The 14,377-nt window shown below is 39.9% G+C and overlaps 1 protein-coding gene across 1 annotated transcript; it reads right to left on the minus strand.

Moving 5' to 3' along the window:
• Nucleotides 1-6,780: 6,780 nt before the first annotated feature.
• Nucleotides 6,781-13,376, minus strand: UBE2J2 (ubiquitin conjugating enzyme E2 J2). Its single transcript, XM_082493536.1, has 7 exons — nt 13,177-13,376; nt 11,480-11,610; nt 11,217-11,257; nt 10,282-10,384; nt 10,030-10,168; nt 9,462-9,542; nt 6,781-8,583 (listed from the first exon to the last, which is right to left on the minus strand). The coding sequence occupies exons 2-7, from the start codon at nt 11,608-11,610 to the stop codon at nt 8,299-8,301; spliced, it is 780 nt and encodes a 259-aa protein (XP_082349662.1). The 5' UTR covers nt 13,177-13,376; the 3' UTR covers nt 6,781-8,298.
• Nucleotides 13,377-14,377: the final 1,001 nt, after the last annotated feature.

The raw sequence follows: 14,377 nt of genomic DNA on the forward strand, positions 1-14,377 counted from the left end.
TTTGAAAAGGGAGGGGCCAAGTCAGGAAGGGCACTTTCCAAGCACAAAAACCTTCACCACCAATAATAGGAATAGACACAGACTTCTCTCTAAAAAAATAAAAAATAAAAAGGTTAGAACTATTAAAGGTGGTCCTCTGGGCTATGCAATGTCAAATGAGCGGCATGCACAGATGCACTGGTTGCTGGAGAGATCTCTGTTCAAGCAGGACACATGGAAATGGTATAGATAAACTTGTTTGAAAATCTGGATTCACTCGAAGAAAGAGGTAAGTCCATTCAGCCTCCTGAAGCTTACATAAATACAAGGGGCCCTGGAAAGTCCTGCCACCCACCTTGAAGTGTCTCGTCTCCCCCCCCACACACACCCCCCCCAATAAGTCTTCAGACTCGTTTAAAATGCACTCAACTATGAAACCTAGAGAAGTCAAATTGCTCAGGGCAACAGTTGCTCAGGCCGGAGCTGACAACACAAACTCATTAGGGGAGTTGTTGGGTTGCTCCTCTTGAACAGGAGATTTCACTTTCTGTCATTTGAAGCATTGTGTTCAGCTCAAAGCAGGCTTGAATACGTCCCATCCATTCTCTCTTGAATGATACTGCCCTTTCCTCAGTGACAAGTCCTCATCCTTTCCTTTGAAGATGCTGGGGAACTGCAACCCAAGGTTGCTACAGCCACTGCTCTTCTGAAGAGGCTGAAAGCATCACAGCTCAGCCAAGTGCTCAGCCTTCTAAGGAGAAAATAAATTTCTCATATCATAAAAATTAAAACAGGGAGAAGCAAAGAATCTGAAGATGTACCTAGGTCCATTAGGAGCAGATAAAGTTTTCCCAAGTCTAGCTTCTCTCCCTCTTTAGCTGGGTTTATCTTCACTTTTCTTTAATGAGATGATGAGCAGCAAGTCCCGATGCCACAAGCAGCTGTCAGGATGTAGAATCTTGTCTTTTTCATCCTCACCTCCTGTCACACTAGGCAAGATTTCAGGTACCTCTCTGTGTAGATCACGTCTGATTTTTCTCACTGCTTTCCCCAGCTGCACACTGGCAAAACCCTCTTCAGCTTTTGCTTTACCTCAGCAAATAAGTACTTCTTTCCTGAATGAGTTTCCATCAACTTCAAGAAAGGGGAAAAAAAAGAAAAAAGGAGGAGGGATCACATTCTAATGAGCTGTCAAGCCTATTCTCTTCACATTCCTATTAGACTCACTGATAAGTGGAGCTGGCCCGTGTGCCAGGCAGATTTAAATCAATGCCCGTTCCCTGCTCCCTCCCCTTAGCCCTATTCTGTACCTCCCCTTCATTATCTCAGAGAAATCACCATTTTTCTGGGAAGTTTGTAATACTGAACATGAGTGTGTGGTAGAGCTAAAAATATGTGGCTTGGAATATGCACTCAGCATCGCACCACACATCGATGCATCAGAACTCCTGCTTTATACTGTAGTTAGCTGTGTTCCACACAACTTTTTCCCCTAGCTCTCATTAAAGGCTGGCTCCGTGGGGGCTCTCCCATTTCTTTACAGGAGGGTGGGCTGTTTATTAAAAATAATGGAAAACCAGAGGTTACACATATCCTAATAGCATTGCATAAGGGAGACCTTGAAGTACTTCAAATCTGTCGATTCCCCACCACCTAGAACAAATATTCCTATTCTTTCTACAAATACAGAGAGTGATGCAAAAATTTAGCTGAGATTGTACGATGAGAAAGTCCAACAATGATAAAAGGTGGCACAATCTGAAGTCCCTTATGCAGTCAGCAAGCAACAGATTTGCTTTATTTTAACAATCCCTTTACCATGCCTTCTGTAACCCACGTAATAATGCCAGAACAGTTCTTCATTGGACTCTAAAGGCAGCCAGGGCAGATCAGGAGCAACAGCTCTATTATCTGTGGCTCAGGGAAACTGAGGCACGAACAGCCTGAGCACAAAATCAAGAAGTAGAATGCAGGTGTTTTTTTTTTAAAGCATCTTTTGAGAAAAATGGAGTTTGGGAAAGAGAAGAGAGTGAGAGTAAGAAGGGAAGTTGCACAGAAGCTAAATAGTTAACAGCATATCACCCCTCCCCCAACTAGCTCACATTCCATCAAAACTACGTGGCAGACTTTATTTGTTAATAATATTTAACTTTCTTTGGCGCCTTCTCATACTTAAGCCTCTTTTTTCAGGTTAGTTGTAGACAAGCCATGAATTTGTAAAAGTGCACTTGATGACACATTAATAGGACAATCTGTCATATTGCAGCTAAACAGCTTGACAGATCCACACACCATGGCAAGAAATGACATTCAAGGCTGGAACGGGGCAATCGCTTTTTTGGTCTGCTGTCTGCCTGCAACATCTCCTTTCCCATCCCAAGAGCCAAATCCCAAGCCTGTATCCTCAGATTTGGGGGAAATGAATCCTAACTACATTTGCAAGCACAAGGCGAAGTTACTTGATGGTCCAGTAGGACAAACTGACTGTAGCTAACTCCTGACTGTATACTTTTCTCTACACTGGGCTGGAACAAGCGTCAGCACAGTTGTTACCTCTCCTCCAACCTTTAATTCAGCATTTGTATTATCTGTAGAAAATTGCACACCATGCTGCTGCTGTTCTCACATCCTACTTGCAGTAGTGCCAAAGCACCCGAGTCTCGTCAATACATGAACAACATTCAACCCCCATTTGCAAAAAAATAGGAATAAGCCAATGTTGCACTTAATAGCACAACAAACCAAGGACCTCAAAGTGACTGAAAGGACAAATAGTTTCTTCTCTGAGCTCAGCACCATAATGGGAATAGTTAAGGATACATCAATACCAATTCTGCACGAGGAAAGTTTTGAAGTAGAGAAGATATTATAAGCAGCCACATTTACATTTCAAAATTGTGGGCAAGAACCCAAATACAGTGTTTGCAAACACTGTAATAAGCATGTGTAAAGCTGGAAAGGAAACTGAATAGTCAGGCAAGAAACTTGTGATTTGATCTTTCAATCTCTACTTACGAAAGTCGCCTTTTACTCCAGACAGACCTTACCTAACTATGCTAAGAGTAATATCCAAAGGGCAAAAGGTCAAAAGCTAGGATTTTCCCAGAGTTGCCCATTGTAAATATATTGAACAACTCTTAAGCCTCAGTGCAGAGATAGTGATTTTTTAAGCCAATACAAAAGGCAGCACATTACCATTCCCTGACACACACACACACTTCATAGCAGATAAAGGCCTAGAGTACTCCTATGGTAGATCCTTTAGGTTTAAATCTAAAATTTCCCAATGCTAATTCAATATAAACTCAAGCTTGTTGATTGGGCTAATACACAAAAGCTGTTAGAACGAATCTAAACACACCAGCAGATAAAAAAGTAGCTTTGGGAAGACAAACCAAGAGCTTACGGCCACTTCAGTTGCCTTCTGCAACATCCCTGTAGCCCACGTTTCAGGATTTTCTCCATTGGGCTCCTTCCCGCATTTCCCACGCGGGATCGCTACGCCATCTCCTGGCAAACCCACGGAAACGCCAGGCAGAACAGGGAAACATTTGCTGCCACTTCTAAGGTTTCTCTTGCAGTAAGTGGGCTCTTTGGAGCGTCCGACTGTGAAATAACATTGTCGGGGTTAAAGCTTTTACCGCTAATAAAAGGTTCCTAATAAACCCCAATAAATCATCCTCATTCGTTGCCCAGAAAAATCTTTTCAATAACATGAGATGTGAATGCTTTGAGTTAATGCTCAACAGCCTCCCTTTGGGGGCTGGGGGGGGGGGGGGGGGGGGGGCAATTTTTGCACTGAATATATGATTTTTCTGCTTTAAGATCAGGCCTCTGCTGGGCAGCAAAAAAAGTATCCTTTTATATACTGTTTATATTGCAACCCAGTCACAGGACAACAAGCCACCAATAGCAACAAATTAGTAGCAGAAATTATTCAGACACATTCAAAAAATACTTTTTGAAGCAGAGGGCTTAAGGTAGTAATTCTAATTACAAGTTATGAGCTTGCTCTTCTGAAGAAAAGACAGCATGTCACTGGCTGACTGCTTACACATTTAAGGCAAGTTGGCGAATGCATGAGATGGGCAAGAGGCATCTCATTTCTTGGGCCTTCTGTGGATGGGAGAGTTTCCCATTTAATACTTGGCTAGATAGACACCATCAAAACCCATGATCAGTTTCAAATCCAAGTACTTGTGCAAATGCAATAGGAGCAGGTTTTTTTTCCCTACAGAATTTGCCTAGGGGAGGGGCAGGACAATGCCTGTCCTCACGGCAAGAATGCTGTATGACTCCATAGATCCGAAACACGGCAACATGGCTATCCTCATCTGACCAGTTCCTTACTAACTCAAGCACTAAACAAACCTGAAGCAGGGCAACTGGAGAAATGAAAAGCACTTAACAGTGGAGTGCAAAAGACTCCGGGCACAAGAACTATTCTGAGTAAGAAAAAAAAAAAGGTGGAAATACCAGCGTTAAGGAAAATGCATCATTTCATAAAACAAATTAGAGACAACAGCTTTGAGCTGGCAGATATCAGTCAAGCAAAACCACCTCACTTCCATCAAGTTATAAAGAAATTGCTATTAGAAACAATTATGGTTTGGATTCACACACACAACTGGAATGCCAGCCGAAAATCAAATTCTAGAAGTCAAAAGTGAAGACAGCCTTCGAGTAACATTTGCTGCTTTACACACAACTGAAGCTGTCTAGATATCACAGAAGTAGCTATCCAGATGTTAAGGGAATGGCACCAGAATGAAGCCAAACTGTACTCAAATAGCAAATGCTGAGGTAGTAGCAAGGTTCCCATCTACCTTTTTCTTCAGACACATCATCACTGTTGGCAAAAACAGTGGAACAGCATCTTAAGAGTGCCTCCATGTCTCAGATAAAGTACTGCAATCATCAGGTACTGCACTACAGTGATAGTTGTGACTTTCATGTCATTAAGGAACAAATACCTCTCTGTAAAGGAATTGCATTATCAAACAAAAGATCTAAAAGAAGTTACTACCAGTAGGTCTTCCTGGAGGTGTTTTACCACAGGTGGAAGGGATACCAAACTAACTTGAGGAGGAAAAAAAAATAAACCTGGATGTGACAGGGATGCAGTTTTGCCATAGTTTTTGTTTTCTAGTCCGTATATATTCATTTAGATTTCTTCCCAGTGATTCCTTTCCCAAAAACAGTCCCACAGAAAGTATAAATTTTATCATGAATGTTTATTATGAACAAACAACTTTACAATGCAGTCATTTCTACTCCTCAGTACATGCTTGAAGGTAACTTCCGTGACCTTGAAATCTTAGGGGGAGAAAAGGTACGACTACACACAAATCCATGATTTTAAAAAAATCAACAAATCTTTAAAGGCGACCACTGAGATGTCTTCTGATTCAAGCTGCACAAACTCCCAACCGTGTGTAACAATCCTACAGAAATCTATGAAATTGCAGCATGAAAGTGAAGGGCCAGACATTTATTCCAGTATAATATACTGAGGGACAGCTTTTCGTTTTATTACATTAAGTAATGCACTGCTTCAGGGCATGGTAATATTTTTGCATGGCAAAGAATGGTTTACTCCATCTAATGACTTTGGTAACAAAAAGATCAGATACTGCAAACTATTATAAATGCTTTTAAAAAACAAAACAGTAAAACCTACACAAAAGGGAGTAAATCTTCTGTTACCAAAGGCAAGGAGATGTATCAAAATCTTTAAGCCATAGGTGCAAGGGTTCAGTCAGCTACTGCTCCTAGAAATGACTGTCAAGTCTCTCTGAATCCAGGATACTGAAGGGAAACCGCAACTGGAAGTTTTGTTTGGTTTTTTAAATACAACCAATCCTCAGAAAAAAATGCAGCATGTCCAGGGTTTAACCAAAGTTGTTTTGTTTCCAATTGTGGCACTTATTAAAAACATGACACCCACCTTCAAATACTTGGGTGTAGCTTAAGGCCAACTTCTTGTCACATAACAAAATGCCTTTTATTCAACATCTCTGGATTTTACTAGTTCTTTTACCTTGGTTAGGTACATTTCACAAAAAATGCAAACACACCATGCCCAAGGTCTCCTTGCCTTTGTCTTCATTTATGTGGACAAAAGAACTTCCGTAAGATAAGAAGATAAGCATAGATAGCCAATTATAAGCTTCTGTCTGTAGGCGATGTCAATGGCAATAAAAGGCATTGCGAGAACACAAACGTGTTTGAATGATACTACGATTTATGAGGCAGAACAGCCTCAGCTACAGGTCCATACTCTTTCAGAAAAAATTATCAGTCTGACAAGCTATCTTGAAAATCCTATCACTGCAGGAAAGACATGACACTCCCCCTTCCTTTCCAGCACACTTCCAGACAGACAGAACATAGTGCTTCTCTTTTTACAAGAGCTGATTAAGCACATACAAGAGGTAAATTAAAAAATAGTTATAAATAAGATTTGGTAAAACCACAAAATAAAAAAAAATCTCAAAGATTTATAAATACATTTTAAACCCCAGCCTTTTCCAAGTTCCATCCCCACACGCCCCATCTCCTCCTTCCCTTCCTTACCTCAGTAAGAACTGCTTTAAGATTTCTTTAGTATAGAGCTGTTCTGCTAGTTTTGATAATTCCTACCTATTGCAGAGAATTGGTCATGTTTATTGATGCTCTAAGCTGCATGGCTCATGGGTTAACAATACGTTTTTGCTTATAACTCAAGATACCGAGAAGAAGCAGAGAAAGAGAACAAATCTGAAAGGGAAAATAAAACAGTTTCAAAAAAAAAATCTTAGATACATGAAGTAATATTTATTTGGGCTCTTCACAATACTTAAAATAAGACTATGCAGTTAGACGCAGAGCTTTTTACCCTGCTATCACCTTTAACAGTTTGTTGTAAAAATAACTGTGAGTGCATTCTTCCCCAGATGACTAGGCATCACTGTCAATTATGAAAGGCACAGGAAGTTTGCCTCTGATGAAACAAAGCACTGGAATAAAATTACACAGTGGGGGAAAAACAAGCAAACTCAATTAAAATGGTAATTTCAGACTTTTGAACTAACCTAGGAGCATTAGTGTTTATCCACAGTCCTGTAATCCCATGAACAAACATTGGTATTTCAGTCATCAATCATCTGAAAGGGAACAGTGATGATCTTATACCTAAAAGCAAAAAGCTTCTAGAATCTCAGATGAATTAGAAGGGTTTGGGTTTTGGCTTTTTTTTTGGTGGCGGTGGGTTTTTTTAAAGAGTTTATGCAAATCTTCAAGTAAGCAAGCAGAACTGATTTTAAGGGTTTACTTCAGCTAGTGACACTTCCGATTAACTCAGTTGACTCTGAAGAAGCTGGTTTGTTACTCAGACTCATTTGTCTTTATCTTCACAAGGGCTAGGGTTACTTCATTTACCAAAGCCCAAGAAATCCAGAGAAGATTTTCTGAATACACAATCAACTCTCCATTGGTGTGTGCAGTTTTATTATTTTTCCCAACAGTGGCACCTTGTGATCAAAATTAAGTATTACAGCTTTCAAATATAACATCTCCCAAAATGGAAATCTTAAGTGAACAAATCCAAAACAATACTGGATATGGGTATTCCCACTAAAGACTGATTCAAATGCTTTTTCTTACTAATCATTTCTAAAGGCCGACAACTGCACTTCTTATAGCCCAAATAAAATCTTCAATTACATTGTGACAATTTAGACAACACATTTAACACGCACGGTGTTATTTTCCCACTCATCTAATCACTACTGACTAGATATGCAATAATGTTCATTCTATTTTAAAAAAAGAAACCAGCAACCTTCTGTAGCATCAATGTTCACATTAACCAAACCCTTACCAAGTCCACATGAAATCTCTACTTGACTCATTTCAACACCTGTAGACTCTTCCCTAACGAAAATAAAACAAGATATGCATAAATTGTGACATTTTAAAAACTGTTCAATGAAATAAAAAGCCTTATTTGCTTAAGATTTTCAAATTTCAAATAACAGATGGAGAACTGCTATAAAAATCAAAGCACTAGAAATGTTAGCATCTCATCAATAATGCTTTGACTTGTTTGTGAGCCACTACTAGATAGTAGCAAGGACAAGACGATCTGCGAGCAGAACTTTTTAGTTTTGTGACTAATCAAAACTACTCCGTTTCCCAAACATAACCCATGAGCCAACCGATGTTTTACCTGCAACTTGGTAAAACAAGTATTTATCCCAGTGTCAGAGTCAGATGCCCAAAGAGTCCCAATCATTCTGCAACTACCACTAATTTGGTCTTGGATTGCTTTTATTATCCTCATTCTTGCGCTATGCTTCTCAGTACATACTTGACTGTGTAGGCAAAGGCTGCAAAACCAACTATAACAAACAAGTTCGCCAAAGCTCCACCTAAAAGTCCATGGTTACGATTGGCCTGTTGGAGACCTGGATGGTTGGCAGGTGCCAATGGTACGTGCCCATTAAGAAGGGGTATTCCATTCTGACCGTAGTGTGCTTCCCCGTCAGGAACAACATCTGGTAAAGGGAGGGATGGAGGTCTGTTATTGAGCTCTTCTTGTGCTTTCTGTTTTTGTTTAATCTCCTGGAGAAAGAAAAAAGAAAACTGAATAGTTGGAAGTGAAAGCAGTGAAGCTATTGGGTATTTGGAGAAGATTTCAGAACCCAAGTTCTTACATGACTTTAGGAAAAGGATACGGCACCCTTCTTTATACTGTAGGTTTTTTAAACTAAATTAACTGCATTACCTACATTTATACAGTCTCCCCAACTCCTTCAAAAGTAACCTACTTCAGTAGTTGACACTAATAATATTTGGCCAAGTTTATTTTTAGTTCACATGTACATTTTCTGAGAAGCCTTTTTTCCAGAAATGATAAATTCTTGCATCAAAAGTCTTGCATGTCCAGCTGGTTTTGAACACAAGACATTTAACCTATAGATGATGATATAAACTGTATCAACACACAGGGTTAGTGTTGTGCAAGGAAGATACCCTAAAAAAAAGAAAAGGCATCTCCCATTCTCAGAAGTTAAGCAGGAAGAACGTAACAGTCTCTGATCTTAAAGGAGAAATCAGAAACCTAGGATATTGATGGATCAAGTCCAGATATACAAAGATTAGTCCTACCCAAAGTCAAGAAAGCACAGCATACAATTCCTAAATATTGGGACCGCAACCATGTCTGCTGCACGAACAGCTCAGTTAAGGCTATGATATCAATCCTAAATACGCATATTCGATTCTCTATACAATGGATCTTTGTGCAGCAGAAAACAACTCTATTTCAAGATTCAAGTTTTTAATTCTTATGCATAGCTAAAGTGCCTTTTAAAAGGCTTCCAAGATCAACAAATGTAGCTACTGTCTGGGAAAAGCCCTAAACAATTAGTTTACACACCTACACAGAGAAGTTTAAAAACTACAGAAAACCAAATTATTGCATGTATGAATTCCCTTACCTCCACCACTTCAGGGAAGAGCTCACAGAAGACTTTATCCTTTAAATTAAATGCTAAGCTTTGTGCAGCGAGCTGTCTTTTCTGTGGAGGAAACAAAAATTATCAGCAGTTGCATATAAATGAAGTTAATATAGTTCAACATCTGATTATTTCTTCACAAGAATGGTGCAAACCACTAGCCATATAGTTTCCAACATTTAAAACTTCATACTTGTGAATGTTATTCACTACAACAGATACTTCTAGACATAAGTTATGTTCTCATCTTCTGGGATTAGTGTTCTGTACTAGTATGCCTGCTTGGCCGACACTTCAAGAGGAAGGAAGGAGAAAGAAAGTCCTTACCATACTGTTTACTAAAAGGTATTATAAGTTCTTTAAGAAATCCTCCCCCCATCCCCACACTACCTAAAATCGACTCAATGCATCTGCCCATCCTCTGTAGCAGGCAACAGCATATTAATTTATGAGATATCTAATTGCCAGCTGCTGCTGCTGTTTAAACTTCGAGGTCATGTTCAACATTCCCTAAGTTAACAAAAGGCGCATCACACAGTCTGGAGCTTACTGTGAACTCTGACGTCTCTATGCTGCCCAGGGTGGGTCCCTTTTCCACCATAAAACTAAGAAGGCCCGTCAAGATCGTCGAGACTGACCAAGCTGGATTCCATGTATCCGGGTGGAAATCAGTGATTGAAAGACACAACCTTCAAAAGCATAAGACATGAAGTGTGTTTTATTTTTGCCATTAAAATTATTACACATTATACATATTGCTAAAATGGTGTTAATTGTTTAAGTGTTAGAAGAAAATCCTTACCTTGTATTACACTTAAACCTTCCATTAGGTGTAATCATATAAATACTAGGAGGTTTAAAAGGAAATTCTCTGGGGAATATTAGTTTCCCATGATAATAGCCACCTGCATTACATAAAGAGATGAATTACTTATTTTGCATGAAGATGAAGTCCTAAGCTGCTACTCAAAATGGGCCAAATAAAACCCTTGTCTCCTTCTCTCCCCATCACACTAAAGAAATGAAGCTTATTATCTTATGCCTCTAAAACACAGGAATAACTATCCACACCTGCAGTTGATTTACTTTGGAGGCAATTCTCTCACATGCATATTACAAACAGTATTTGCCGCTGTCAAGTCTGCAATACATTTAAGGAAAACCAGCCAAAGTGTATTTAATAGACTACAAATGGATTCATGTTCCAGAAACACAGCTAACTGAAAATACGATCCTATGAAGAATCCGATTTCAAAAAGCTTTTTCGTGAGAGGCTCCAGAAGGCATTGTGAAATATGTGACTACAACAAATTAAGAAGGGTTTCACACTCCTCACTTTCTGCAGAGAAATGCATAAAGAGAGCGTACATCTCAGTTCACTGAGAAAATTTATGTGGTAACAAAGCAGGGTTTTTTGCAATTATCTTGACACTATCTGAAGTGAGTTATCTATTCCAAGACCTTTAGCAATTACTTAATAGGAAGTTATCTGTCTCCAGTTTAACCTAAATGCCGTTTTGTTAGAATCCTTGATAACAGAATAATTACTAATAGACAGTGGTACCACTACCTCTTTTCAAAAAGCTACCACACAAGTCAAACAGCTTTGAGACTGTGCTAACAATTTTTAGAGCTATTTACAGTAGTTATATTTTACCCATTAAAACAGTCATGTAATTACTTAGCCATACCAATCATAAAAAAGTATATGTACTTTGGCGACATGCTAACTTTTACCTTCATAGGGAGTCATTTCAGGTCCCCGTACAACATAGTGCCTAAGACAAAGAGGGAAATTTAAACAGTATGAAAGCCAGCACACAATCAGCCATCAATTTCTCTAGAAAATGAAAATCAAAATCACTTCAGCAGAAGTTTCATACTCCACCTCCCAAAACCAAGATTCTCATACAATCTGTAGGAGTGAGGGAGTCAGACTTGATAACCTGGACAATCTTGTTCTCTCCACAAGTGCGTGAACAGTTCATTCTAATTCTTACCATTCAAGGATATTAGATGGGAGGGGCTCTGCACAGATATAAGGCACTGGATCTTTCTTAATTCGAAGGTAGTCTTGTTTAAGTCTCTGTGTTGCTGTCGTTGGTGCTCTCTTATTACTGTTGTTGCTCATCTAGTTTTTAAAAAATATATATAAACACAATCTCAATACAATCTTAATAGATGCAGAGCTACTATGCTTCATTGAACACAGCTCCAGATTTTTGCAAGATCTACTTTACAAAGTATTTTTTAAAAATATAAATTATCATGACTTTTAAGTGGCAAGAACCATGCAAAACCTTAACTAACACACTCCCAAGAGACTCTGTATATTACCAAAATGGGAAAATACTCCTTCCAGAACACTGCTGTTTAAATGCCACAGTGAAGTGCTATAATGAAAATATGCTGCACTATAGAACCCACCTGATCTCTTAATAACCAGTCCTGTGATTAGGCTGAACACACATCATTATGACACTGTTTCAAAGGGCTTAGGGTTTTTTTGGACTAATTTCCCTATTCAGTCTGAATATCTATTATGTAAATTTGTCCATAACTTACATTTGTTTACTGTTTCTACACATACAGTTATTCGAAATAAGTAACAAACAAAAAACCGCACAATAACCTTATTACTGACTTTGAGGTGAAGGATTTTAAATTAAATCTGCTGCCTGCTAAAGAGTCAGTTGAATTTACAAAAGGGAATTTCTGAGCCAAATTATTCTCTTCTAAATACACAAAGACCTCATCCAAAATGAGACAAGTCAGTGCGAAGAAAGGGAATTCCATGCTGCTTACAAGACAAAGAAAGCATTAGCCCTTACAATGCACCTACAGAACACATACCAATTAACAATTGCTATTGAAGTCACCTTTTCCCCCAGAAAGGTAGGAAGTTACTTCGAAGTTCAAGCAAGAACAAAAAGTAAAGATTTCACAAACAGCTTGTATAAAGAGATAAGATGATGTTTGCAATATGATAGCAGCATTTGACATGAAAATTATGTTAAATGCCTATGAGCCTTTCTATTCCTTTACTTCAAACAGATAACCAAGTACAATTTGCAAAAGAAATAATATTTAAACCACAAGCAACAATTGCATGTGGTCAAATACTCAAACCCTACTCAAAATAAATGCGTTTAACCTGGCTTTTGTCAGAATTACTGTACATTGCTTGAAACATACAGCATTTTTTCTTGAATGAAGTCACACATCTTTTTAATAAGTCACTCTTGAAATCATAAACTTAAGAATTTTCTCTAAAGGAGTCAGTTTTGAATTTATAATACAGATTAAATCATATCTTTTTAATTTAACACGATTATTTGTTGTTCTGTAGTCTTGCTACAGCGCCCCTCACTATGGACTACAAAAACACACTGAAATATTTTACAGCACTAAGTATAGTTATTGGGATTTTAACACCCCTCCAAGCCTTAACTGAAAGGACATTTGCATCTTAAACGCAGGAAATAAACGGCAACATTTACAGAGGCCACGACTGCAAACCCGTTTTCCCCATCTCCACAACGCAATTTACCAGAATCAAGCAAGAAGGCAAGCCGCCGGTGTTTAGCCAGCCAAGCACCAGCAGCACGATGCCCCCAAGCCCTGCTCCCAGCCCGGCAGGCTCCCTGCTCCCTCAGCTCCCTCACGGGCTCTCCCCGCCGGCCCAGGCCCCACTCACCTCTCCCTGGTAGAGCAGGCCCCTCTACCGCCGGGACGCCCCACTTGCCTGCAGCCGGCGGCCAAGCGAGGGACGGAAGGAAGGAGGGAGGGAAGGAAGGAAGGAAGGAAGGAAGGGAGAGCTACTAGAGAAAGCGGGCAAGGCAAGGCCGGGCCGCGACCCCCGCACCTCCCCGCTGCGGCGCGACCGCGGCTCCCAGCCAAGATGGCGGCCCGGCGAGGCGGGGCCAACGCAGCGCTGGCCTCTGCTTCCGGGAAGGAGCCGCCCCACTTCCGGGGCGCGTGTGCGTCACTCGCAGCTCAGCTGACTTCCGCTTCCTGCCGCCGCCATGGCGGCCCGGTGGCTGTTGAGGGGCCGGTTGTGCCCCGGCGCCTGCGCGTTATGCGTCGTTTTTTGCTATAAATCTCCCGAGTGTTTTATTCAAACTCCCAGTGCTCAGAAAATGGATAAATTGAACCTCGTTTTCAGTTATTCAGTGCACAAGCAGTATTTTTTGTTCCAATATTCCACCGGTAGGGCCATGAAAATATATCATTTTGTGTGTCGTAATCCTGTATTTGTTGCCTCGGTGCTGTTTAAAAAGAGTAAAGCGTGTTAGTCCATTACAGTTAGGAGGCCAAATGTGACAGGAAGGTGTAGTGTCTATTTACTCTTAATTTAATAACACATATCCAGACCATTTTAAGAAGAAAAATGCTGCAAAATCTCGCTTCGTTGAAGGGAGCAAAAGAGTTCTGCTCTGTCTTGGATTGTTTGCTTGCTGTCTAGCACAGTGGCGCACAGCCCTTGCCCCTAAGTGGTTATGTGAGATGCCTATGCTTGGAAGATTAAACATTTTAATAACATGGGTGTTGTGGAGTGTTTTGTAAAACACAAAATTCCACCTGGCCTTAACGTCATTCTTGGCACAATAAGCATGTTGCATAAGTTGCGCTAAAATCTTATTTACGTGCCACTTTGTGCAAGACAGTTTGCAAGATGGTTTAGCAGACACCAGTCACGGCGGTCGTTCTCTAAGGATTTCAGCCCAGCTTGTATTGTCAGGGTTGGGCTGATCTGTTCTCTCTGGTGGTCTGAGTCCAGCTCGAGGTCAAGTTTCAGCCATATTAAATATGAATATTTGTATTTCCTGCTGTAACTGTTCACCCACAAAAATCACCAACAAATTCAAAATTCCTCTTCAAAAGCCTAAGAAATAACC

Source organism: Vanellus vanellus (assembly GCF_965231255.1).
Source record: "Vanellus vanellus genome assembly, chromosome: 20".
Lineage (NCBI taxonomy): Eukaryota > Metazoa > Chordata > Aves > Charadriiformes > Charadriidae > Vanellus > Vanellus vanellus.

Coding starts and splice junctions, on each gene's coding strand:
- UBE2J2 (XM_082493536.1), bottom strand. CDS start 11,610: ATGAGCAACAACAGTAATAAGAGAGCACCAACGACAGCAACACAGAGA. Junction 10,385..11,216: donor TGAAATGACTCCCTATGAAG/GTAAAAGTTAGC, acceptor TATGTAATGCAG/GTGGCTATTATCATGGGAAA. Junction 8,584..9,461: donor TCTTCCCTGAAGTGGTGGAG/GTAAGGGAATTC, acceptor TTCTTTCTCCAG/GAGATTAAACAAAAACAGAA.